This window comes from Alternaria infectoria, assembly GCF_024043175.1.
Source record: "Alternaria infectoria strain BMP 0036 chromosome Unknown scaffold_5, whole genome shotgun sequence".
Taxonomy (NCBI): Eukaryota; Fungi; Ascomycota; class Dothideomycetes; order Pleosporales; family Pleosporaceae; genus Alternaria; species Alternaria infectoria.
Genome location: NW_026250694.1, coordinates 1,348,828 through 1,373,261, shown reverse-complemented (window position 1 = coordinate 1,373,261; position 24,434 = coordinate 1,348,828). Strand labels below are relative to the sequence as shown.

Sequence of the window (24,434 nt, the reverse complement as noted above, 5' to 3'; positions counted from 1 at the left end):
AGGGTCGGCAGTGGCCTGTGGTGGCCTCAAGACTGCGGCTCTGTGGATTTATACGAGTGGTGAACGGGAAGAATAGGGTTCTGGATGTTCGAGAAAGTATAAGAACGCATTGTAAGACACAGTGATTGGGCGTAGTAGGCCTCTTCGCTGATCCTTTCTTCTCATTTCTGGTCGGACTGCGCCATCGCTTCGGTGTCAGACAGCATGCAGTTCCTCTCTCATCCCAAGAACCAGGCTACCGACTCTGTCGAGCCCGCCGATATGTCTCATCCAGCGGCCGATACAGAGAAAGGCGTACACACCGATGCGTCTCACGACAAGGCTACCGATCAAGAAAGTCTCTCCAGCAACGCCCAAGCCGGTGTCAAAGCCGTCGAGGCGGCGGCAACAGTATGGACGAAATACCATCTCATCGGCGCCTATGTCATGTCGGTCTCGCTCTTCTATCTCCATACCTCTGCTAACATCTGCACAGCATCTGGTGGATCTACTTTGTCACCGCCCTTCAAGAAGTCGTCATTCGCGCCATGAACCCATACGTGACCAGCGCCTTCCGTCTCCACTCCCTTACAGCCGCTACAGGAATCATGTCCTCCATCATCGGCGGGTTGTCTAAGATCCCCCTAGCCAAGCTACTGGATATGTGGGGACGGCCCCAAGGACTCTTGCTCTCGCTGTGCGTGTGGATGGTGGGATACATTATGATGGCTTCGTGTAAGAACGTGGAGACATATGCTGCGGCTCAGGTGTTTTCTTCTACTGGGTAAGCGCTCTTCACCTCTTGCCAGGTAAGGTTGAAAGGCGTATCGCTAACGAGATGTCAGATCACAAGCAGTCTCCTACATCCTGACCGTCTTCATCGCCGACACCTCGACCCTCAAGAACCGCGCTCTCATGCTCTCCTTCGCAACCTCGCCCTATATAATCACAACCTGGATCGGCGGTCCCGTTGCACAATCCGTCCTCTCTGGGCCTGGCTGGCGCTGGGCCTTCGGCATCTTCACCATCATCATACCCGTCGTCGTCACACCCCTCGCTGCCTTGGTTCTCTTCAACGACAGAAAAGCGCGGAAGCAAGGATTACTCGAGCCACGCCGCATCGACTGGAGCGCTGCCGCCATCAAGAAGTTTTGCGTCGACATTGATGCTGTTGGTATCTTGATACTGGTAGCAGGCATGGCGCTGTTCTTGCTGCCGTTCAGCTTGTACAGCTACCAAGCGGAGAAGTGGAAAAGTCCTATGATTATCGGAATGATAGTCGCTGGTTTCATTCTCCTCATCGCATTCCCCATCTGGGAAAGGTTCTTCGCACCTGTCACGTTCATCCCGTACAAACTGCTCCTGGACCGCACCGTATTCCTCGCCGGCATCATGTTCGTCTTCGTCTATTTCAACAGCGCGGTTTGGGGTAGCTACTTCGGGTCAATGTTGCAGGTGGTCTGGAACCTCAACGTAACCACCGCCAGCTACGTCCAGAGTATCTACCGTGTGGTCTCTTGCTTCTGGTGCTTGGCAGCTGTGGGGCCAGCGATCAGAATTACAGGGCGCTTCAAATGGGTTGCCGTCTTCTTCGCACTGCCGATTGACATCCTGGCTCTGGGACTCATGATCCACTTCCGACAACCGGGGACATCAGTGGGTTTCATCGTCATGACGCAGATCTTCACTGCGGTTGCAGGAGGCACAATCGTCATCGCAGGTGAGCTGGCTATGATGGCGCCATCAGACCATCAGCACATGGCCGTCATCATCGCCGTTCTCAACCTCTTCTGCTCTATTGGCAGTGCAGTCGGAAGCACGGTTTCGGCCGCCATCTGGACTGGAACTTTCTACAACAACCTTGTGAAGAACGTCCCGGCTGGTGTCAATGTTGCGGATATCTACGCTTCGTTGCCCAACCAGCTGTCGTACGAGTGGGGATCGCCTGAGAGGACTGGAATTGCGCAGTCCTATGCCGATTCGCAGCGACTTATGCTCATCACGAGTATCTGTATGCTGGGATGCGCTCTTATCGCCGCGGCGGGATGGCGCGACATCAACGTTAAGAACATCAAGCAGGTGAAGGGACGCGTTGTGTAAGACTTTTCGTCAGACCGGCATTAGATGGCTACCGAGATATCATCACACGATGATCTTAAGACAATAACGAAAGAATTTATGCGCATAGACAGGTAGCCCCCTTCATAGATGTTTCAAAACACTCCAGTCAAAATACTCGCACATCATCAACTTCCAACACCCACCCCTCCGCACACCCACGACGCATAAACCGCATCCCCGTCCCACATCCTTCTTATCGATATCCCACCTCCATGATCCTAGCGCGCATGAACGTCAGTCGCGTCTGAGACAGGCCCGGGCTAGGATGTCGTCAAACAATGCGCCAGTTAGATCCCGGCTGTCGGTGTTTCGTATCGCACCACCTCCACATTGAGCGAGTAGACAGACGTCAGATAGCCATTTGGCATCGTGGAAGGAGATTATTCAGGGTAGTGGGATGTGGGATTAGAGGATGTGGTGATGGAGAGGGGTATTGGAGGACGCGTGGGTGGAGGGGGCTGTGCTTGTAGGGTTTGGAGGCGGCGTGGTGGGTTGAGGGTATGTAAAGAGCGAGATGGGAGCAGGATGGGAGCAAGACACTGCTCTTCAGTCTTTCATTCATTCTTCTTACCGATAGTTTTCGGCCCACAGTCCTTTCCTCAAACAACATGCCTTCCTTCGCCTTTTGGAAGAGCAACAAGCCTGATCCGTCTAAGGCACCTCTGCTCACTGAAGATGCAGCAGCTCAAGATTCTAGTATGGTTATCCCTCTGGTAGCCAAGAACCTGGATCTGAATCCGGATGGCGAGGATTCTGGAGTTTTCCTTTTCGACGATGACGCCAAGCCATTGGAGCATCAACAGGTGTTAGAAGCCGTGCCTCTCATCGCAACGCCGCCTGCTGAAGAGCGGGAGCCTTTGATGCAAGAGCCTGAGCGAGAGGTTCAGGTTCCAGTCAAGAACTACTCGAAGAAGCTGATTTTGGACGACACGGAGGAGGCACCAGCACCGCCACCAAAATCGTCGCCATTGAGCCGTCTTCAAAACACTGCTGCGACAGAGACACTCGTGCCTGTTGCGAAGGAAGAGACAGCAGCAGTCCAACATGTCCAGGAAGCCGTTCCACAGCAAGAAAAGCCTGCGCCTTCCCCTTCTACGCACGGCCAAGACAGCGCCCTCAAACGGCCAGTGTCTACCGCAACTACCAGTGCCACGCAATCCCGCGACCGAGACTCTGGTGTGTATGTCTCGGACGATGACAGCCTCCCACAACAGTCCCGACCCACGTCCCTCGCTCTGAGTGACAACCATCATCAATCAAGGAACTCATCCATCTCTTTGAAGCACACCGCATCGACATCGACCTCTTCACCCCGTCAACGCACAGACTCGATAGCACGCCTGAAACGGCCTGCAGAGCTGAACCTAGGAACGAACCCCGTATCCGACTCCTCCAAGCCACGCTCCGAGCTCGAGAAGCGATACGACCTGATCCGCAATTCGAAGACGCAGTCAAAAGCTGCTCTGCGGTCGCCTACAGCGCTTCTGCAGGAACGATTGAACATGCCTGCCAAGAAAGAGAAGGCTGAAGAAGAAAAGACACGCGTCTTTAGCCCGCCAAGGCAGACGACGAATGGGTGCTGGCTGCCCGGTCCAGGCGCGCAGGTGGGCGCTTTCACCAGCACATCCGTTCGTGCGCGAACCGAATCCGGCAACCGACCGGCATGGTGGTGCAAAGTCGACAAACTCGTTGTATTCGACGGTATCGATGTTGCCAGCGATGAGGATATGAAAATCCACACTCGTTCAAGCAAGGGTCTTAGCATTGCGCGCAGACGTGGCGATATGGAGACTATCGTTATTCCGATGGACTGTGCACACTGTCAGGAGATGCTGAACCGACATGAGTGGAAGTACGATATGCGCGTGTGCAAGAGGAGTGTCTGTTGGGATTGCAAGGAGCGATGCAAGTGGGAATCGGAACAAGAGAAGCTTGTCTCTGAAGAGACAGCTGGAAGAGCTGAGGGCAACCGCTACCGGGCGGACAGTTTGTTGCAAGACGAAAGACATGATGAGGAGCATATGATGCAGAAGGTTGGTATTGAGCAACATCGGCCAACGAGCCCGATTGAGGCTATTGGTGGTATTGAGGAGAGACTGAGCACATAGGAAGGGCGTGGCTTGACTTGGGGGTAGCAAGGTAGCAGGAGAGATACGAAAGAGAATGTACCAACTTACATCGTGAGCCGTCGATCGGCTTTAGCAATGACCAAATATAGTGGCTCTATGCAGTCTTATCCTTCCACGAATGACTCTGTCAGTCGAGATCCATAGCGTCGTCCATGTATTCGAAAGGCGTATCTTCAATCTCCATGCTTGTGTATCCGTACGACGTCTTGGGCTCGAAGTCTCGACTGGTCAAAGTACCGTTCGTAGTACCGTCGGAATGCTGCTGAACTGCCTCATGAGCAAGATCACATCCACCAATGATGTTTCGCAACATATGCTCTAGCTGCAGATCTTGGAGCGACATATTCGCGCGCGCGTCGCCGCTGGCTATGTTTGCTTTGCTATCAGCATCTTTCCACGCATTACGGTATTCCTTGGCAATGCCTAGTTGTACACGAACGTCCTGTAGGCCCAAAGACCCTGCCAATGGGCTCTTCTCATCGTCTAAAGCTTCTAGGAGGTTTGCGTGGAAAGCATGCGAAGCCATCGGTCGCGTTCGGTGTAGATCGGGATTGGTCTCGTAACGTAGGGCGTTGAAGTTCGTGCGCGGCGCAGAGGCGGAGACGGAAACACCGAAGATGGCGAGACAGTCTGTGATGTAGCGCTCTAGCAGCGTGTAGAATTCGAAGAAGTCGACTTTGAACATGGATTCGGCTTGTTTCTGCGCCGTGTCAGTTTCGCGACGGTTGGAGTGATGGGGCTGATAGCTGCTTACACTCGATGCGCCGCTTCCCATTGCGTGTTGAGATTGGTGGTACTCGTTCTCCTGGGCAGCTGCTTGTACGATCTCCATGGTGCGGAAGTAGGACACCATGAGCATCTCAGCCTTCCACCGGACGCGCCCCAGCAAACGCGTTACGCGATCTTTGTCCTGTTTGAGCTTCTCGGCTTTCGATTGGGCTAGACTTTCGGCAGGCGTCTTTGGTGCATACTTGGATGTCTTCATGGTGCCCGTGATATGTCTCGTGTGAGTTGGGGTAATGGTTGAATTCAGCTATGGAAGTAGACATTCGTCGGGCTTTCAGCTATCCAGTCATCGATAAGCACTGGCGGAGTTACGAAGGTTATCGTTTCGAGTACATCGAGCTTTCACGGCGCTTTCACTATGCAAGTCAGGCATCGTAGGGTTTCAATGTGAGCGCGAACTGTTGCAGACGCTGTGGGAAGCAAACCACTGTAGATGGTTCGTGCCGAGGCTCATGGCTGACTCAGCTCGCACCTGGAAAGTCAAACACCTCCATCTGCGATCGCTTGGGGTAAAGATACAACGCTGACATCCAGCACCACCCAAGTGAGACGCAGTGTAACATCGCGTAGGATATGATGCATATACTCGCAGGTTCCGATAGGTGGGCGCGTCGCTGCCTGGAGACTATGCCAGCTGTGCCGCAGCCACGCATCTGGTTGATATGCAAGGGGTGAGTGAAGCTCACATATATGCCGACCAAGCTCGATACCACTCACGATATCTGTCACTCTACAATGGTCCGCGCAACTCGAAAGCGAAAGGCTGTTGATTACGATGACTACTACGACACGTCATCAGCCAGTTCCAGCATGTCTCGAGCGGGTTCCATTGAATCGACCCGTCAAAATAATAAAGGGAAGAAGAAGAGGAAGAAGAGAAACGCCGTAGCATGCGACGGTTCAGACATCGAGGAAATACATCCTGCCTCCATTTTCAAGACGCCTCGAAACCCTCGAGCGACGTTCGAAGGCCTCCCAACTGAAATGCGCCTTCAGATCTACGATTACCTACGCGACTTGTTACACATCCACGTACGCAGACGTGTAAAGACGAAGAAAGAATCTTCGTCCCAAGCCAGAAAGCCGCCGCCTTTCGTGTGGTATCCCTGCCGCCGTACCAATCCGAACACGCGGTTGCTATGCGCGAATCCCGAGTGGTCAGGCATGTGCAAAGAAGAAGATCGTTGCAGCTACGAAGCCGACTCTCCAGTCGATCCAAGAGGACCTTGGGCCCTCATAGCATCCAACAAGGCCATCCGCAATGAAGCCAAGGAGCTTTTCCTCCGTGACACCGTCTTGTCAGTCGATTCGCAGGACCTACATCCCTGGTTGAACCATCTGATCAGACATGCTCCGCAGCGCATGAAGCATCTGCATCATATCACGCTTACCGGCCCGAACGAATGGGATAGCACGTATACGGGTCTTGTGCAGTTGCTGCAAGAATACGTACCGAATCTCGCAGGACTTGGATTCCAGTTCTATACTCACGGCTGTTCTTCAATCGACATACATCAGGTATCTCAAAACTCAATCCGCATGGAGCAGGTTGAGTGCAGGAATTGGCTGGTTTCGAATATGATGTCTCAATTCGAATATCCTATCGCGTTTGCTCTGGAGGCCATCATATGGCATAAAACGGGTCCATCGAAACGTCTTGCTATCCGAATGATTTCGCAGGACAGCGAAGATGGCGAGGACGAAGCTGATGTGTGTGTTGACATCGATGACCCGGGGAAATGGGCGGAGACGAGCCTGCAGGCGAAATGGCGAGAGTCTTGGCGGAAGGAGAACTACGAAAGGGCACTGAGCAGTGTGGTTTAGATTAACGATTGCCGTACTTGGTATGAATGGTCTTGCAGTTTAGAACGATCCGTCCACTACTCATCAGATAATGGTGACCTCTTCTTGCTCCATATCCTCCAAACGGGTAACGTCCGCAAACTCTGGGCACAGCTCTTTGAAGTGGCTTGTGTTGTGTTCTCCCCAGGGGTGCGCAAAAAGCCCGACTCTTCGAAATATTCGCTGGGATAGATCGACAGGCTCCAAGATGATGCCGACTAAGTGTGCCGGTCTCCATTTCAACTCGTTTTCAATCGAGCTTGCTCGACGGGCTCCGCGAATTTGAAGCATACAAAACCAACACCCGACACATGATGCCCGGAAGTCATCAAAATTCTCGCACCAAGCACCGTAAACGTACATTTGGGACGCAAAAGACGATCCGACTCTTGCTGGTCTGTCGGAGGCTTTGCGAATGTAGCATGCGAGCCGGAGATATCCGGATACTACTTTCCCAAATTCGTCATCCCGAACATGCTTTATGTGAATTTCACGAACGTGTGCGAGTGAAAGATCGGATGGCTGCTGTGGAATGGAATGCAGCCAAAGGAATCTTATGCGCCCTTTCAACGAGAGCCAAGACCACGAAGGTACTATTATCGAAAATTAGTCAAAGTTTCATCGTTGGATCAGTGTAGCAAAAGACTATACCAACCTCGGTGGCTCTTTTCGGGGCATGTCGATGGATCATCAGAGTCTTTCCGCTTTTTTTGATGTATCCAAAGTAAACTTCGCACAGCATCTTTATACCAGATACCAGCCACGTATCTATCTTGCAGCATCGTCTGAAACCCCCTCGCTAACCCCGATATTGCGGGTAGTGCATCTTCATCATATGTTAACTGGCAACCGGAGAACCCTTCCGCAACAGCCAGCCATCTCATGTGATAATCAATCGTTTTTGTACCGGTAGTCATAGTATTCCCTCCGAGAAGGCTAGGCAATTTGAACGGCAAGTCATAGCCCCAACCAGTTCGACCAGGAAGTTCCATTGCACCATCCGGGTGCAATTCGGTGGTAACTAGTTGTGCACATTCCCAACTAAGCAGATCGTCGAAATAAATAGATCTGGGGCTTAAAAGTCGCTCCTGCAGAACCCAACCGCGCGACATAAGCTTTGATTGGTTGATCCGTTTTGCTGCAGTGGCTTCGTGGAGAAGACGAGAGAATCTCCGTGTGCCCTGTTGGAAGTTCACATACAATGGTGAGAGGCCAATCGGGTTTACTTTAGTGTACAGTCCTGAGCTAGCCCTGTTGGATGCCCGTGTCGCCCCTACATGCATGAATGCGTTGGCATATATCTCTCCCATGGAAGAAATCTCGCGGTCACAGTCTGCGCGGTCATCTTGGATCAAGCAAAGCGCGTCGATCCATAGGAAGGGTACGCCCATTCTTCGACACAGGTCTATGGCGTCCGAAAACACCGCGGGTAACGTGTTCGGTTGGATTGCTCCAAGGAAGTCGTGTAGATTTGAACTGAGGAGCTTGGGCATGTCTTCATTCTGCCATCTGTGACTCAACGTGATGTACCTGTGGTCCTTCTGATTGCAAACTGTGTCTGCGGTGACAAGGTACGGTAGATCGGCGGTTGAAACATCGATAAGTCTAGTCGGTATGAATATGCCCTTTTTCTGGAGTTTCTCGAGACGACAAGCGCTATGGGTTTCCTCACATTGTTGTACCCATTTAGTGATGGTGCGGAGGTGCGCTTCATCCCCAGTCCAAGATGTCAAGGCTGTCGTGACACGTACCGGACGCGGCTGGTTGGATTCATGTCTCTCAAACACGAATGGCACGCCATTCGTAAGAGTATACTCGCTGATCACGAGTAGGAGTCCACCTCCACGCGCCTCGAGATCAGTGCCTTCAACAGCGTAGAAGATGATGGTATGGACATGAGGAAGATACCGTGTGTCGTACGATGCATTTGATTCATACGCGAGACATGCACGGAAAACTTTGTCTCCGGTAAGATCTTCGTTGCTGTCTACCGATTCAAGGTAGTTGAGAAACTGACAGCAGAGTTGGCACCTTCCATTTACGGCTTCGGCGATGGCTTCCAGAGTGTACTCAGCGTATACGAACCCACGAAGATTCAGCTCCTCAGGCAGTATGCAAAGCTTTCTGCATTTAGCACAAAACGACGGGTTCAGGCTCTCGATATCCTGTTCTGACTCGGATGGCTCGGGCGCTGCGCTCACGCTAGAGGTCGACATGGCACAGCGCTAAAGGGTGAAGAAGCCAGTGTGGTCATGTTGGTAGGCAAGAGACAGAACGCAGAAGTGCGGGGTTGCATCCATGGATGTGCCTCACTCACGCAGGAACGGAAGCGACGCAGGAACATAGCCGCTATCGTCGCACCTTCCTTGAACAAAACTTGCCAAAAGACATGACGTACACATTCCCAACGAGATATCTGAGCAAAGTAGACCATTCAATGCCTTATTCAAGACGACCTCGTGTCTATACAAATGCAAGGCGACAACAAAGTGCTTGCTAAACTACCCAATCCACCACATCGCATCATCACCTCATGAGGTATGCCAGTCCCATAACCCCTCAAACGCCATGCCTTCGTAGTCGACCTAGAAAGTGCCAACGACCCTCTTGACCATCTTCCTCATACCCTCGCCACTGATCTGCACAGCGCCTTCAAGTTCGGCACTACGCAGCACCTCAAGAAACTCCTGGTTCTCGACTTGTTCGCTAGCGCCTTCTCGTACCTTCTTCACGAGATCGTTCATGCGCACACTCTGGCCAGCGGAGCCGAGGTCTTCGAGCGAGGCAAGAACCGCACGCTTAAGGTCTTCTTTCCTGCGGCGGTCGCTGGTCGATGTACCTTCGGTGAGAAGCGACATGTCGATCAGACCGGTGCGTGCATCCGTAGCTGCTTGCTTGAGCGCAGACTTGATGAGACGGACAGCCTCATGAACATCGTCGGCTGTGACTTCCTCTGATAGGCGCATCTTGGCGTGCGCTTCTGCGAGACGGATCATGGATTCCAATTGACGTGTGGTGGCCGTGATTCTTCGTTCTTGCGAGCGGATGTCGGCACCAAGGCTGCGCATCGCGACGTATGCATCAACGAGAGCCTTTGATGCGGGCTCAGTGATCTTGGGGTGGATGTTCGAGCGCGCGTACGAGATATAGGCAGTCAAGAACTCGATAGGCATAACCTCGTTCTTGTTAGCATTCTCGGGCGTGTCTTCAAGATACATGCCGACCAAATGGCGAGCCATGCGACGATCGTTCTGCTCATCAATGCGGTCCAAGACGAGGTATACCAGGTCGAAACGCGAAAGCAGCGTAGGCGGAAGGTCGATGTTTTGCGGAACGGGAAGGTTGACGTTGTACTTCGATCCAATGGGGTTGGCAGATGCCAGAATCGAGGTACGGGCGTTGAGGGTGGTGATGATACCAGCTTTGGCGATGGAAACCGTCTGCTGTTCCATGACTTCGTGAAGAACGGATCGCGTTGCCTCCGACATCTTATCGAACTCGTCGATGCAGCATACACCACCGTCAGACAATACCAAAGCACCGGACTCAAGCACAAGCTGTCTGGTCTCGGGATCGCGGGTGACGTATGCAGTCAGACCAACTGCAGAGGAACCCTTTCCGGAGGTGTATACACCGCGCGGTGCGATCCTGTGTACGTACTGTAGGATTTGAGATTTGGCTGTGGACGGGTCACCACACAGTAGGACGTTGATGTCGCCACGGTATTTTGGGCTGCCACCCTTCTCGAATTGCTTGTTGGTGCCACCGAAGAGTTGAAGCAGGATACCCTTCTTCACATCGTCCATCTCGTAAATGCTGGGCGCCAGCGAGCGAGAGAGCAGATCGTAAACGTCAGGACGAGCGCCAGTGGCCTTTATCCTCTCCTCTTCCTCTTCGGAGACCTTGCGGGTCTCTTCAATATCACCAGCTGCGTGCTCTGCGAGTTCCTCTTCGATTGTTGACACGTCAATGCCCATTCGCTTCTTGTCAACCTTCTGGATGTGAAGGGCGTCTACGTAAGTCTTGAAGATGTTCTTTACGGATCGCTGGCGCGGGTTGATGCGAACTTGATTGCACTTGAAGATGCCAGTGATCTCGACGCGGTCACCGGCTTTGCAAACATCGACAAGCTCATCGTAGGCACATAATGACACTGAATGAGGTGTTTGTCCGTCCGGCATGTCATCCGGTGTCTCTTGTAGCTTGATGACCTGCTTGTTCGCGAAGCCGGAGCGGTTGTGCACGATCTGCATCGAGTTTGGCGAATCGCATACGGCGCGCGGGCACTTGGTGGGCTCGGTGATCTTGCCACGGTCGATGTCGACCCTGACAGTATGATTGCATACAGAGCACCGGAAGAAAGCTAGCAACATTAGCGAAAGACTTTGAACATTCTTGTGGCACACTTACCATCCTTCATATCCGGGATGATGGGCGTGGTCCTGATTACCAGACCCTTCACACTGACGAGCTTGTCCATATCGCCAGGATTGAGCTCACGCAAGTTGATGGTGTGATCAAGACCGAACGGCCTAACGTTGTACGTCTTTTGATCGACCTCGCTGACCAGGTTCGGGATCTCTGCGAACGGAGCCGGAGACGGGGCGCCAGGTGTAGGGGCATCGGAACTCAGCATGGGCGGGAGTGAGCTCGAGTCGCGAGCCCTGGGTTGAGCAGCACGCTGTGCTTGTGACATCTGGGTTCGCAACTCTGCCATACGCTTCTCAGCGAGTTCGAGCATCGTGTCCTTGATCGCCACGTCCATGATGGGGATGATTTCGTTCGGATAAGCCTGCAGTTGATGCCAGAGTTTCCTTGTTGGCGGATAAGACTTGAGATTGCGCGCGTCCAGGTTCAATGGCGTGACACCGAGCTCCAGCATCATCTTCATGATGTCGACATACTCCCTGGCCATGGCCGGGTGACTGTCTGGAAGACTCAAGCCCTCGGCCAGCTCGCCATCCTGGACCATGCGATACTTCCTTCGGAAGTTCATCAAGAAGTCTCTCATGGCATGTCTGGCATCGACAAGCGACACATTGGTTCCCCAAATGACTCGAGTAGAGTTGCCGCCCAACACGTCTGCATCTGATGTATCAGGATTGATGTTTGAGAAGGTCGGCGCGTCCGAAGCCTCCTGCACGGGCATGCCATTCTCGTCGACAAAGAGCCTGCGCCGGCGATTGGTAGAGCTGGTGCCGAAGACGTCTGAGTGAATATCGCTTCGTCGATTGCGGGCTGCAGACTCGGAGCCGCCCACGAAAAGGGCGCTGCTACTGCTCCCAGGGACGTTCTGGGCATTGCGGGCTCGGCCAGGGCTAGAGGAGGATGCGTAGTGAATGGGCGATGAATCTGTGTCCGTCAGCGGTGCATACTGGAGCTCATATCAGTCTCTACATACCCCCAATCGTCATCGCAGACGCCTTGGGTGTCGCACCGCCATCACTCTCTTCGTCGCCATTCGCTGGCCCCGAATTGGAGGGGTTTGCAGGCGAGGAGCGGAAGAAGAGCGGGGATTGTGTCGAAGTGGTCTGGAATCTTGCATTGCGAGGAGTTGCTTGCGATCCGCGTTGCGACGCCTGCGAAGCCTCGGACTGCAACTGCTCCTCTGGACCTACTGGCGCTGGGCTGCTGTCGGATATCTGAGAATTCTGACCACGGGCGCTTCGCCGCGGAGTCGCCGACGCAGAAGTGCGCTGAGAGCGGCGCTTCTCTGGGGAAGACATGGTCGCGGTGCTCTACGCGGCAGCAACGGTGAATGTGTTGATGTTGTAGAGGGGCTGCCAGGGAAGGTGGGCTCGTCGCGCCTCCTCCTTTCGCAACGACGCGTGGGACGCGTTCTAGGCTAGTCTGCAAACGGACGTAAGTGGTCTTGGCATGCTAGAGGCAAGTCCAATTGCAGGCCAAAAGACGACTGCTACTGGAGATGTCTTCTTATGAAAGCCACTGAGGTCATTCTGCAAACATCAAGTGCGATTTGACAGCATTATGTGTACACATGCAGACCACGCTGTAGACTAATTCTACTAGTGGGGCAGCTAGCCCCGCTGTGAACAAATGTTTACAAGCAGGCAACGACGAACAGCGACACTAATCAGCTCAACTAAACCTTCAGCCCTCGTTTTCTGCCTCTTTCAATCACTGACTACTTCGATCTATAACCAATATCAATCTTGATCATGGCGCCTCCATCTAAACTCGCGATCGCAACTGGCGTCGTAACCCGCCTTGTCAAGGAAGAAGCCAGCTACCACAAAGAAATTGAGCAGCAAGAGGCGCGCATCAAGAAGGCCGAGGCCAATGAGGGAGATGAGAACGGCGAATACACCCTAAAGCAAGAGGTACAGAGTCTCGGCAATCCTGATACTAAACATGATTACTAACTGCGGTGTAGCGTCAAGCACTCCAGGAGACCAGGAACGTCCTGCCTGGCATGAAGACCAAGATTGAGCAGGCAGTCGAGCGGCTGGAGGAGGAGCTTGTAAGTTCAGCATGCTATGGGCTGGGTATCCCATACTAACAATCTGTAGGAGAACAACAAAGAAGGCGGCGCCCAGGCATCACCGGAGGAAGTCACCAAGGCGAAAGAGGCTGTCGAAAAGGGTAAGGCGGCCATGCGTGAAGCTTCTTAGATTCGTAACTACCGAAGAGATAGTCGGTACCGCTGCCGTATGGTAGTGGTACAAAAATGATGAAATGATACCCGAACACCGCGCTATGCAATCAAATCATCAAAGAATCATCATCTACATGTGATTACGATTCGTCCATCTTGGTGTCTGTGCGATCTTCGCCATCCTCCTCCCCATCTTCAAGATCCTCGCCCTCTTCCAGCCCAGAAGAGTCACCATCATTGGCATCTCCTGAGTGTGCCCCAAGGTCTGCCATCTCCGTGTCATCGGCGGCACCAGATCTAGCAGGTGAGGGCGCGGCGCTGGCTTCCCGTGATAGAGGCTTCAGGCGATCTTGTGGTGGTACGCGTAGTGACGAAGAGCCATCTCCGCTCTGGCTGGCATGCCCAGGTGTCATGCCACCATCTGGTCGCGGTGTACCGGCATGGCTAACGTCTCCTCTGGAGGTGCTGCCCTCGCCTTCGCCATCTTCGTCACCATCCTTCATCATGCCCTCCTTGCGCTCAGCCTCCTCCTTCTCGTCCTTGATCATGCGCAACATGCCGCGTGCTTCTTCCTCGATTCGTCCGAACTGCGTGCGTCGCTCCTTCCAGGTAGCCTTAGCCAACCGCACTTCTGAATTGAGCTCTTCTATCTCCTGGTCCAGCTTCTCGTGGGCGTGTGCTTGCTCGTCCCGTGGCTTCAGCATCTTGCTGTTGGTGATCTTTTCCGTGAGCTCGTCGTACGTCTTGCGCACGGCCAGCGTCTCTTTCGCCTCGACCAGTCTGACGCGCAGGTTTTCTATGTTCTTGCGCACGTGCTCCTGCTTTGCCTCGATGGCCGTCTTCTCATCGGCGTAACGCGCGCGCTCGGTGTGATTGCTATTCGTGGTGAATTCGGATCGAACAATCGCAAAGTCCAGCAGTGACAGCTCGTTCATGATGTCTTTCCGCCATATCTCGATCTTGTGCGCTTGTTGCTCGCGCTCGACAGCGACTGCTGCGGCCTCTTCCTCTGCGCCCGAGGCATCCGGGGGCGGGGAGGGTAGTTGTCTGGGGCGCGCATCCTCGAAGAAGTCTGGCTTAAGTATGCGACTGGCCGTGTTTGTGTATGGGCGTGCTTCGACAGCTAGTAGGCGGGCTACATTGTGCAGCGCATCTGCTGGAATTAGTCGGAGCTTTGTAGTGAGTGGAAGACGCCTTACCCTCATCTGGTTGGGAGAGCAGACCCCAGTCGTTGATCGCCATATTTTCTGAATGGTCGAAGGACAGGGACGTGTTGTTTGTGGTATCGTACGTCGTCGTCGTCAAAGTCGCGATGCTGAGGTCCAAGAGTTGAATCAATCAACGCGTTTGGCAGGGGTCCGCTAGCGCCTGACCAGACGTCAGAGACCAGTCCACCGCGCCTTCTACACTTTCACTCACACTTCCCTCTCTTCATCACTCTCCTAATCATCGCTTCGCATTGCTCTGGCAAGCGTTACTCTTACAACCAGCTTCTTGATCCGGACTAGCCTACCAACATGCTGCCGTGAGCCCCGTGGGGTCCTCAGCCCCATCTACGGTTCACGCCGCCCTCGTTCGGCCTGTCCATGATTCACATTACATAGACGACACCCTATCAACGAACACGAACGAACCTGTCAGCAAACCACCATTCTACGACCAAAACCCTTCACATTCCGACCCGTTTGATCTTCGCAGTCCGCCTCACAACACCATCTTACGCAACGCTTTTGGATATATCCTCCACATAGACATTACCGTTACCATGCCCGTCGCAAGCCTCTTCGAGCTGGCTCGACAGCGCCTCATCAAGAATATCGATATGCTCCGCGACGTCGGCGATCTACCCTACTCCTTCCTCCAGCCAGTCCTCCGATTCATACAAAGCCCCGATCAGCTGCTCGAACTCGAGGCCAACTGCCCACAACTACTCGGCGAGACGGGCGAGATATGGCTTCGCTTTATCAAGCGAGACATTCCGAACTGGGAGACGAAGCCCCATGAGCCGCGCGATCCTCGAAACTGGAGCAAGGTCTATCGCAAGTTGAAGAAAGATGCAGAACTGGAGATAGAGGCGGATAAAGAGGCCCTCAAACAGCAGATGCAAGCGCTGCAGAAAGATCGCGGACAGAACAAGACCTTGATCGTCGAGACCAGGTTTGGATACGGTGCCGGCGCAAGCAAGATGTTCACTGGACGCACTACCAGCAGCTGGGGGCAACCATCGGGTGCCCCTTCAAAGACGGGCAAAGCCGCTTTCGACAAGCTGAAGCGCGGCATGTTCGACCATGGCCGTGAGCGTCCGAAAGCGAGCCAAATTCCAGCACATCTTCTAGCTCAGCGAAAGACCAACGTCAGGCAAGCACCAGCGAGGATGGTTCGAATGGCGGAGAATGAGGCTCCGAAAAGTATGGTAGTGTCCAAGCAAGCTTCGGCATCCGTTTCTCAGAAGCCTGGCACTCAGCCCGCGCCGTCACTATCCGCGAATCGCCCGACCATTACACAGAGGCCTGCACCGCAGCAACGCAATGCGCCGCCGCCACCCGCGCGGACCTCCTTGCCGCCTGGGATGCACTTCAGCGCACCCAAGCCGAAGCCGACGAATGCGCAGGCAGCGGCCGATCCGGCGCCGAAGAGGAAGAGAGTAGAATACAACATGTTTCATACAAAGAAGAGGAAGATTTAGAATGTTTTTTAGGGTTGATGTTGGCACGAATAATGTACAAGAGAGATGGGTACAACCAGGTGTATTGACGGTAGACCCTGTATCAGGATGTGCACGTCTGGCTTTTGATTCGGTCATCACCCAATGCTTTTGGAGTTTAGGAGCATGCCCCCGTTTGCGATATCAGAAGCTGCATTTATCGGCGTTGCACTTTGGGTAATCATGTCTCTTTTGGGTCTGGAACCATAGACTTCTTCCATATCTGGACATTTATTATTACCTCTTATCAGTCACTTTTCCGTTCCTATGCTATGGCGAAGTGTGAGGTTGCTGAGATATCGCTGAGGAAGACTTGAGATGGATTGATCACATGCAAACGCGCAGTCTTGGCGCTATCAGGTGGGCGCGCGCGAGCAGTTGACACCCAACAACTCTTAGCCACAAAGCTCGTCTACGCACTTTCAACATCCGCGCTTCTCTCTCACACTTGAGGCGCGCAAACTGCGCGGTCAGCTGAGCCGGCGACAACATGGACGAGCTTACTGTCGCTTTCGGTGCGCTCAGTTTGAATGGCATCTTCCGGATCCTCGACTTGCCCGCTGTAAGTGATCCGCTTTGACGAACGATGCATTGATCGCGTGCTTACTGCGTTCTCGTTTCCTAGGAGCTGTTCGGCAGTGTCTGCAACCAGTTGGACGATGACTCACTGCGAAAGATCCGACTGGTCTCTTGCACTCTCAACGATCGCTCGACTTTCACTTTCGGGACACGATTCTTGGCGCATTTGGTGGCTCTACCTCGTTGGGATAGTCTCGCCGTCTTATTATACTATGCACGTCACGAGAAGCTCTCGCGATTTGTTCGGACGATATCGATGAGCGGCGAGATCGGTGGCTCTCCTTCGATGGTCCACGTTGGTATGCCTTTGTCAAAAGCTGAAGACATGCTCACGGAGGCGCTTCGAAAGTTTGTGAATCTGGAAACTATTCGGATAGACAGCCTATCGTACGTGCAAACCTGGCATTTAACTGGAGAAGTCGTCGGGCTCCGTTGTGGCCCAGAGAGACTCACTCCGCAACAGCTCCGTTGCGACTTTAGCGCACTCAGCCACTTGCTCCAGGTCATGATGGGATCTATCAACCGCGCGAATGTTTGTGACAGGATACACCTTGATCTGAATCTTCGAGTCATGAGCTCTTCTCCCTACAGGGATACCGACAATTCACCAATTCAGGCTGAACTGTTCAACATCAGCTCCCCTTTCTGGAAAGAGAGACTGTCGCGCAGGGTCCGCAAATTTCAAGCTCGTCCTAGTGATACCAGTGGATGGGCTTCCCACCTTGCTGCCTCATGCTCGGAGCTCAAGGAACTGGAGCTACTGCCTAGTGGAGGGCGTATTAAGTTTGGCAATCGACATGGCGACGTGCATGTTTGGCAGCACCTTCAAGATCTTGCCGTCAGCGGAGTGGACCTTGAGAACACTGCTATAGCCGGCTTCTTCGAAGCGCATCAGAGTACTCTGACTCAGCTTCATCTCGGATACATCGTTTTGGATAATGGATCCTGGAAGGAGATCCTGCAGACCATACATGATCTGCCAATTCTTGAAGGTCTGAGTCTCTCTTGCCTAGGTCAAAATGTAGCCTACGCTACAGCACCAGAAACGGACGGTGACGCGAGATCCTGCTTCAGATGTGATAAACGCTCAGACGTTTTGCTTGCTCTTCGAGCTCTGCTTCAGGGTGTACAAACATACAAACATCAACTCTTCTATGAGGACTACTACAGAATTGACTTCACATCGGCAAACATCGCTCTGGCATCCAAGGCAGCGAAGTGATGAGCTAAAGTTGTTGGAGTCAAGAAGGAAGAATTCAACTAGCGGTTGGCTGCGACGGCCGGGAAAGTCCGAGAAATGTTTTGACACGGTGTGGTAAGAGGCAGCTCCTACGGACTAGGGATCACTATATAGCACACTGCACATCATGAATAGGATGATAATTCATGTTGCACGCGCCTACCGGCAACTCTCTCGCTGCTGTTTACCTTCATCGTACCTTCTCTCACCCCAGGTTCAGGCCTAGCGTAAAAGCGCACGACCCCGTTGTTGACAAACGGGCAAGAGCGTCTCGCTCACGCGAACTCTCACCTCACATCATCGCAGACCCTTCAGTCTCATTCACAACTACAGCAGAGATTGCACCGCAGTCATGGTGACTACTCGCGCTCAAGTCAAGGCGGCCCACGTGGAGGAGCCGCCGCAGCCATTTCGACTCCTCGACCTTCCCGCTGAGATTATCGGTGACGTTTCCAATCATCTAGCCGACGAAGATCTCATCAACGTACGCCGTGTGTGTCGCGCACTAACAGCACATTCCGCGAACGCTTTCGGACAGCGCTTTTTCAATAACCTCGTCGTCATCCTTCATCCCACCAGCCTTGGCACACTCCTCGAAATCTGCCGCCATCCTGTGCTGTCAAGATATGTCCATGAGTTGACAGTGAGTGGCGAGCGTATCGGACACGGCATAGCTCTCATAGCTGGTGAAGAGGTACACGAGAAGAGACACATGGACTTACAGACAAGCGTTGAACGCTCACGCATGGATCTCATGATTCTCACCGAGGTCTTCCGGGAGTTCAACAACTTGAAAAGTATCCAAATTGACGTTGAATCTTTTCGCGGACCTCGATACATCGAGGATGATGAAATTCTCTTGAGATGTGGACGAAGTTCGATGTTCGGTCTGGAGCGTTCAGAAGGAAAGTCTTGGGAAAAAGGCGATGACAATGGTTACAACCGGGTATACCGCTTGACTCTGCATGCGATAGAACAGGCTGAGGTGGACGAAAAGATCGAGTTAAAGCTCGAGTTCTGGAACTCGTCCCATTCTGGAGACGCATTTGAGTACTTTGACAACAATTCCAGATACTGGCGTGAGCGCCTTTGCAAGAAACTACGCTACGTCTCTACCACGAACGACATGGATCCTGCCTGGATTGGACAACTGTTGAGGCTAAGTGTCGGTATCACCAAGCTTGAGCTGAGTCAAAATCATACCCTCCTACCGCTCGCTCGCGAACCGGCGGGAACTTTCTTCTTCCCCGGTCTACGTCATCTCAACTTCACTGAGGTGGTTATCTACCACGAAGAGTTGGTCGCATTCCTGCACTTGCACACGTCGATACTGGAGGACGTTGTGATCCAATCTGTGGGTTTACAGCATGGCACATGGCACCAGCCACTGCACATTCTCGAGACCATGCCCAGCCTCAGGAAACTCTGGCTAAGTATGCTACTTGAGCAGGCGCCGTGTCAGGATTCTCCAACAAATGTTTGGGATCTGGACTTCGAAATTCCCGCATTCTTGAATGTTGACGTGCGAGAGGATATCGAGCTAGCTCTCAGTGCCATGCGCGCCCATCCTGGCACTGATCTCGCGAATTATGATTTTGATGGCCCCAATGGAGAGTTGTATGAGTATGTGGTACAATACGACAGAGGCTGGGCTGCTCTGGCCGGGGCTATCGACTTCAGTAACGGGCGATGGGAACTGGTGAACACGTATTCGGAGTATTCACTATTGGACTCTGGAAGCAGCTGAGGGTCTAGGGGAGGTTCGGTGCGATTGAAGGACGATCCCGGAGACACACCAACGGTGTTCGAGTGTTTTGATACATCAATTCTAGCGCGGCCCCTTCTCTTCGTCGCGTCGCATCTCCATACCCCCAATTTCAACAGGCGGTTGTTCAATTTCCACAGGTTCGTGTTTGTATGCCACCGCTCCTGGTCCCAACTCCTGAATATGCTTTGCGTGGACCTCGTATGGCGTCACGCTCGTAAGCTCCGTAGAACCTGACATCTCCCGTGGGCGTGACGAATGCCGCCTCCTCATGATGAAGAACACCGCTAATCCGATTATTATGCCGAGCCCTATGCCTCCTCCGACTGCTGCCCCCGCTATCGCGCCCGTTGACAAGCCTGAGGAGCCTGAGGGGGGTGGTGTGAACGATGGGGTCGATGTAGGCGTAGGCGTGGACGTGGCAGATGGTGATTCACCAATGCCGCCGGCGTCGCAGAAGTCGATACTGTAGTATACGAAGGTCGAATTGTAGCAGTCGATCGGTTGGATTTCTTCTTGGAAGCCGGAGCATATGTCGACGGTCGTATCGTTCATATAAATAGTGACTGCGCGCAATGTCAGTATGGCCATCCTCGCATCCATCTTGTCGCGAAGCAACATACCTGTGCATCCTGGGTCCAGGCCGACGACCTGGAAGCTCCCATAAGGGCCATTGCGCCTGAGATCTGTACAGGTACCATTCGGATAGCCGTTTGGACCCTCTAAACCTCGCAATGACTCTTGACAGTTATCATCCTCGAAGAGGGCTATCTGACTTGTCGCGAAAACACGCGCTGCGAGTGCGGTAAGGAGGAGTAAGAGAAGGTTATGCATCGTCGCGTCGACGCGCGGTACGTTAGCCGCAAATTGGCTTTGGCGGGGCGGCTAAGCAGACAACCAGAATACGAGGGCGCCGGTTCATCTCATAGCTGTTATAACCACAGCTAGTGTACGGAGCTGACAACTAATAAAGATGCAAGGCAACCTGGAGTTAGTTGCCCAGCTCTTGGTGGTCGTATCCATCATAGCTTCACAGGCCTGACCACTCCTTTCCTGACCTGGCATGCAGGATGCGGCATGGGTAACGTAGGCAGCGAATCGAGGCGAGGCTCCAGATTGCATGAAAAGCCACGCTGTGTTCCTGCGGGCCCACAGTGCGGCTGAGGCACGATATCCTTTTCAGGGCTATGAGCTGTGCTGCTGTATCACAGTGGATGCTATCTGGTTGTGTGCGATGATCGTCCTCTGAGATGTTGCTGTTGTTGCGACAGCCTGCGCGCGTGCAATGAGCCCACAAGTATGACGGCCCCTGTCGTTCTGGATTAATAACCGCTTCAAGTATACAACGAAGGATTGACTGTTCCCGCAGATGGCTTACTGATGGTCTGTAAAGGAGCGCCAAGTTGGCTTGGGAAGAATGCGGGTACCTGTTCCGCGGCGAAAACTTGGGGGCCACGGAAAGAGCCGTGGGGCCATGACTGTGACATCCATCCAATCCTCCATGTCGCACTGCAGGAGAACTACGTACAACACCATCTTCGATATTAAGATTCTACCATGTCTTCGGGGGAGCAGCCAAGGATCCTTCTGTTTGGTGCCGGTAGCGTCGGAACGGTATACTTGTACCTGCTCAGCAAGGTAGCCGCGACCACCGCCGTCTGCCGCTCGAATTATGAGGTCGTAAGGAGAGATGGCTTCACCATCAATTCATCGATCTTCGGTCAAAACCTTCATTTCAAACCCAATGTAGTCCGAGACTGTGGAGAAGCAGCGTCACAATCATCAGATCCATTTGACTACATCATCGTCTGCAGCAAGGCTATCCCGGATACGGTACCGAAGCTCATCGCTCCTGCCATCACACCTGGACATACGGCCATCGTACTTATTCAGAATGGCGTCGGTATCGAAGAAGAATACTTGAAGGCATACCCAAACAACCCTATCATCAGCGCTGTCGTCTATATGCCCGCTACCCAACGGCCAGCCGGCGTCATCAAACACGGTGAAGTCGAGAAACTCCAAGTGGGAGCCTATCCATCTTCCGCACCAAGTAAATGGGCTAAAGCTTTCACGGAACTTGTCACAGCAGCCGGTGCTACAGCGGAATTCTACGAGGACGTTCAGCACAAGCGATGGATGAAACTACTCGTCAATGCATCCTGGAACCCCATGTGTGCTCTCGCTCTGAGCAAAGACACAGATATTCTAACTGCCTCGGAAGAGGCGGACGGTGTTGTACTAGCTGTGATGCTTGAGATTCGCGACATCGCAGCTGCGCATGGCTACGAAATCACGCGCGAACAGGTCGACAATCAGCTTAGCCGGGCGCAAGCCAGGATCCCGACGAACGCTGGTATCGAACCTAGTATGCTTCAGGATGTTCAATCAAATCGGAGAATAGAAGTAGAGGCTATTGTGGGCAATCCTGTCCGCATGGGCAAGGAGAAGGGTGTGGCGTGCGTACGTTTGGAGATGCTCTACATCCTCGCAAAGGCTTTAGATTTTCAGATCGGACGGAGGCATTGAAGTCGGAACTTACATTGCGATGTGAATCTGTAGGTAAAGACTCATCAACTACGCACCTTCCGGCTTCAATTGGATGTTATTTCTATGGTCCTTCCCACCGACTTGAGCAAACGCCATGCTTCATAGACACCTTGATCCGCGGGCCTCTCCTTCTACTGGGACGATATCCTAGTCAAACAAATCATTTGTAGCTGATGATAGCGTTCTGGCGATTAGCGTGTCTTGTCGCTGTCCCTTTCACTTCTCATCCACCGCCGGTATCGCGCCAAGCCTTCCGTTTGTCCAGCGCTCCGCATCGCAATTCGCGACTCACCACCGCTTTTTCAAAATAACTCGTCGTCATTTCCACGGTGACCAACAATAGGCACGGACCCAGCCACAATAGCAGTCAAAATATCTTTTGCGCACACACAAAGCGATACAAACCCTCAAAACACCCGTCCTGCTTCATTGCTCTCAGTTTCCAAACCAAACACTCCAATTCTTTCCCATCGCAGCTTCCAAGACAAGCTCTTCTATTTGACGATACCCAAAATCTCATCATACCCTACTTTGCGAGCTCACCTGCCGCACGCTATACCGACAAGATGCGCACTGTCACCATCGCCCTTCTTTGCTTTCTCTTGCTAGTAGCCCTCGACATCGGCCGCGTCTTCGCATCATCTGAGTTCTTTCCGCTTGTTGTTCGCCGCCTCCAAATCGCCGTCTCGTACCTATACTGGGAGATTTGCTGGGAAGTCTACTATCAGTTCACCCACAACTTCGAAGGAGTTCCCGTCTACCTCCGCTTCATCTCACTTCTCATCTGCGTCTACCTTACCTTCGCCCTATATGTATATATCAAGTATACCTACTGGATAGGCCCTCATCCCGAGGCCGACCAAGACGACCTCCATGATCCTGCCGAAAAGGGACAGTCGCAAGAGACGAAGCTCCCTGTCACTGCCACCATCGCTCACATCACACCACCGCCTGTCACTCTTACGCCTGCAAAGCCAGCGCCTCCCTCATATCCACCACCATTCGAGTTCCCCTTCACCAACTTCCGCGGCACCGGCGAGTCGTTCGCACACTCCGATCGACGCGACCCGACACACTATCCCGTTCTTCAACTGTCGACTTCTTGGGGCAATACCCGTCGCAAAGAACGCGATTACTGGCGGTCTGCACCTAGGCAACCATCACCTGCCTACAGGTCTACCGAGCACGAGAAGGTCGCCGCGGCACCTACCATACCGAAGCCAGAAGTGGCTCAAATCACTACGAAGTCGACAGCTACTACCACGAAGGACCACGTAGTCATCGCGCCTGCCCATAAGGTTGTCGAGCTACCTCCGATATACACTCCTACCCAACCCCCACCTACCCTCCCATCAGCTCCCTCGATCGACCCCCAGTTAGGGGCTTTGCGAGATGTAGAGAACAAGAAGCATCTGATTGTTGCTGAGATGAAGTCCTTCCTAAGTACCATCGGTACTGATGCTGGATGTGAGGCACCAGCGGCTCAAATCTTGGCCTTGATGGGCGCAGCGAAAATGCACCTGATGCCATTCTTCCCAAGAGGGCTTTATGGTCTTCACCCAGGTTTCCTCATCTGGAAAGACGCAATTGTCGAGTTCTGGTGCCGATTTCGGCCATATGGATGGGAGATTCGAGAGGAAAAAGATGGGAGGCTGCGAACATTCCTTCAGCAGTACAGAGATACTGCCATCTGGTTGGGGTTGGAACACTATCTTGATGACCTCACAGTTATCGCCAAGCCAGCCCAGCCTCCCGCGTCAAGTACGCAAGACCCTCCAGCACCCAAGATGGGGACGCTGTCCGCCATCCCCACCACCACTGAGCACCTCCACGCTCCCGCCATCCCGATCGCTCCACAGCCGCAAAAGGTGCCGAGTACCTCCGCGCCTATCCAACAGGCACCTACCCAGCAGCCGATAGTGCCTCAAGGTGCACCAGGCCTCATCGACTTCAGCAATGAAGATTGGTTCGGCCTGCCGGATGATCAGCTCAAAGAGCTCAAATGGAGGTCATTCAACTGGCCCAATCAGAAGGCTGCCAGCTTGAAGATATGGCACTACAATGTACTGGAGCTCACCCAGTTACCTACGCGGCACCCAGAGTTCATCATGGCCTCATATGTG

At 53.2% G+C, this 24,434-nt stretch overlaps 10 protein-coding genes across 10 annotated transcripts; 7 read left to right on the top strand and 3 right to left on the bottom strand.

The window, feature by feature from the left end:
- Positions 1 to 204: 204 nt before the first annotated feature.
- On the top strand, positions 205 to 2,079 carry J4E92_004122 (uncharacterized protein; the record flags this gene model as incomplete). Its single annotated transcript, XM_051495514.1, has 3 exons — positions 205 to 428; positions 476 to 763; positions 825 to 2,079. 3 exons carry the CDS (start codon positions 205 to 207, stop codon positions 2,077 to 2,079), a joined length of 1,767 nt encoding a protein of 588 aa, XP_051354533.1.
- A 629-nt stretch (positions 2,080 to 2,708) lies between these two features.
- Positions 2,709 to 4,208, top strand: J4E92_004121 (uncharacterized protein; the record flags this gene model as incomplete). The annotated part of the gene is made up of 1 exon (XM_051495513.1): positions 2,709 to 4,208. The coding sequence occupies one exon, from the start codon at positions 2,709 to 2,711 to the stop codon at positions 4,206 to 4,208; it is 1,500 nt and encodes a 499-aa protein (XP_051354532.1).
- A 148-nt stretch (positions 4,209 to 4,356) lies between these two features.
- On the bottom strand, positions 4,357 to 5,214 carry J4E92_004120 (uncharacterized protein; the record flags this gene model as incomplete). Its single annotated transcript, XM_051495512.1, has 2 exons — positions 4,357 to 4,929; positions 4,984 to 5,214. 2 exons carry the CDS (start codon positions 5,212 to 5,214, stop codon positions 4,357 to 4,359), a joined length of 804 nt encoding a protein of 267 aa, XP_051354531.1.
- Positions 5,215 to 5,750: 536 nt separating this feature from the next.
- On the top strand, positions 5,751 to 6,839 carry J4E92_004119 (uncharacterized protein; the record flags this gene model as incomplete). The annotated part of the gene is made up of 1 exon (XM_051495511.1): positions 5,751 to 6,839. The coding sequence occupies one exon, from the start codon at positions 5,751 to 5,753 to the stop codon at positions 6,837 to 6,839; it is 1,089 nt and encodes a 362-aa protein (XP_051354530.1).
- A 2,603-nt stretch (positions 6,840 to 9,442) lies between these two features.
- Positions 9,443 to 12,583, bottom strand: J4E92_004118 (uncharacterized protein; the record flags this gene model as incomplete). Its single annotated transcript, XM_051495510.1, has 3 exons — positions 9,443 to 11,220; positions 11,268 to 12,209; positions 12,259 to 12,583. The coding sequence occupies 3 exons, from the start codon at positions 12,581 to 12,583 to the stop codon at positions 9,443 to 9,445; spliced, it is 3,045 nt and encodes a 1,014-aa protein (XP_051354529.1).
- A 453-nt stretch (positions 12,584 to 13,036) lies between these two features.
- On the top strand, positions 13,037 to 13,489 carry J4E92_004117 (uncharacterized protein; the record flags this gene model as incomplete). Its single annotated transcript, XM_051495509.1, has 3 exons — positions 13,037 to 13,198; positions 13,252 to 13,338; positions 13,388 to 13,489. 3 exons carry the CDS (start codon positions 13,037 to 13,039, stop codon positions 13,487 to 13,489), a joined length of 351 nt encoding a protein of 116 aa, XP_051354528.1.
- A 124-nt stretch (positions 13,490 to 13,613) lies between these two features.
- J4E92_004116 (uncharacterized protein) lies at positions 13,614 to 14,715 on the bottom strand (the record flags this gene model as incomplete). The annotated part of the gene is made up of 2 exons (XM_051495508.1): positions 13,614 to 14,626; positions 14,673 to 14,715. The coding sequence occupies 2 exons, from the start codon at positions 14,713 to 14,715 to the stop codon at positions 13,614 to 13,616; spliced, it is 1,056 nt and encodes a 351-aa protein (XP_051354527.1).
- Positions 14,716 to 15,238: 523 nt separating this feature from the next.
- Positions 15,239 to 16,159, top strand: J4E92_004115 (uncharacterized protein; the record flags this gene model as incomplete). The annotated part of the gene is made up of 1 exon (XM_051495507.1): positions 15,239 to 16,159. One exon carries the CDS (start codon positions 15,239 to 15,241, stop codon positions 16,157 to 16,159), a length of 921 nt encoding a protein of 306 aa, XP_051354526.1.
- A 2,189-nt stretch (positions 16,160 to 18,348) lies between these two features.
- J4E92_004114 (uncharacterized protein) lies at positions 18,349 to 19,743 on the top strand (the record flags this gene model as incomplete). The annotated part of the gene is made up of 1 exon (XM_051495506.1): positions 18,349 to 19,743. One exon carries the CDS (start codon positions 18,349 to 18,351, stop codon positions 19,741 to 19,743), a length of 1,395 nt encoding a protein of 464 aa, XP_051354525.1.
- Positions 19,744 to 21,318: 1,575 nt separating this feature from the next.
- J4E92_004113 (uncharacterized protein) lies at positions 21,319 to 22,290 on the top strand (the record flags this gene model as incomplete). The annotated part of the gene is made up of 1 exon (XM_051495505.1): positions 21,319 to 22,290. The coding sequence occupies one exon, from the start codon at positions 21,319 to 21,321 to the stop codon at positions 22,288 to 22,290; it is 972 nt and encodes a 323-aa protein (XP_051354524.1).
- Between the last annotated feature and the right edge of the window lie 2,144 nt (positions 22,291 to 24,434).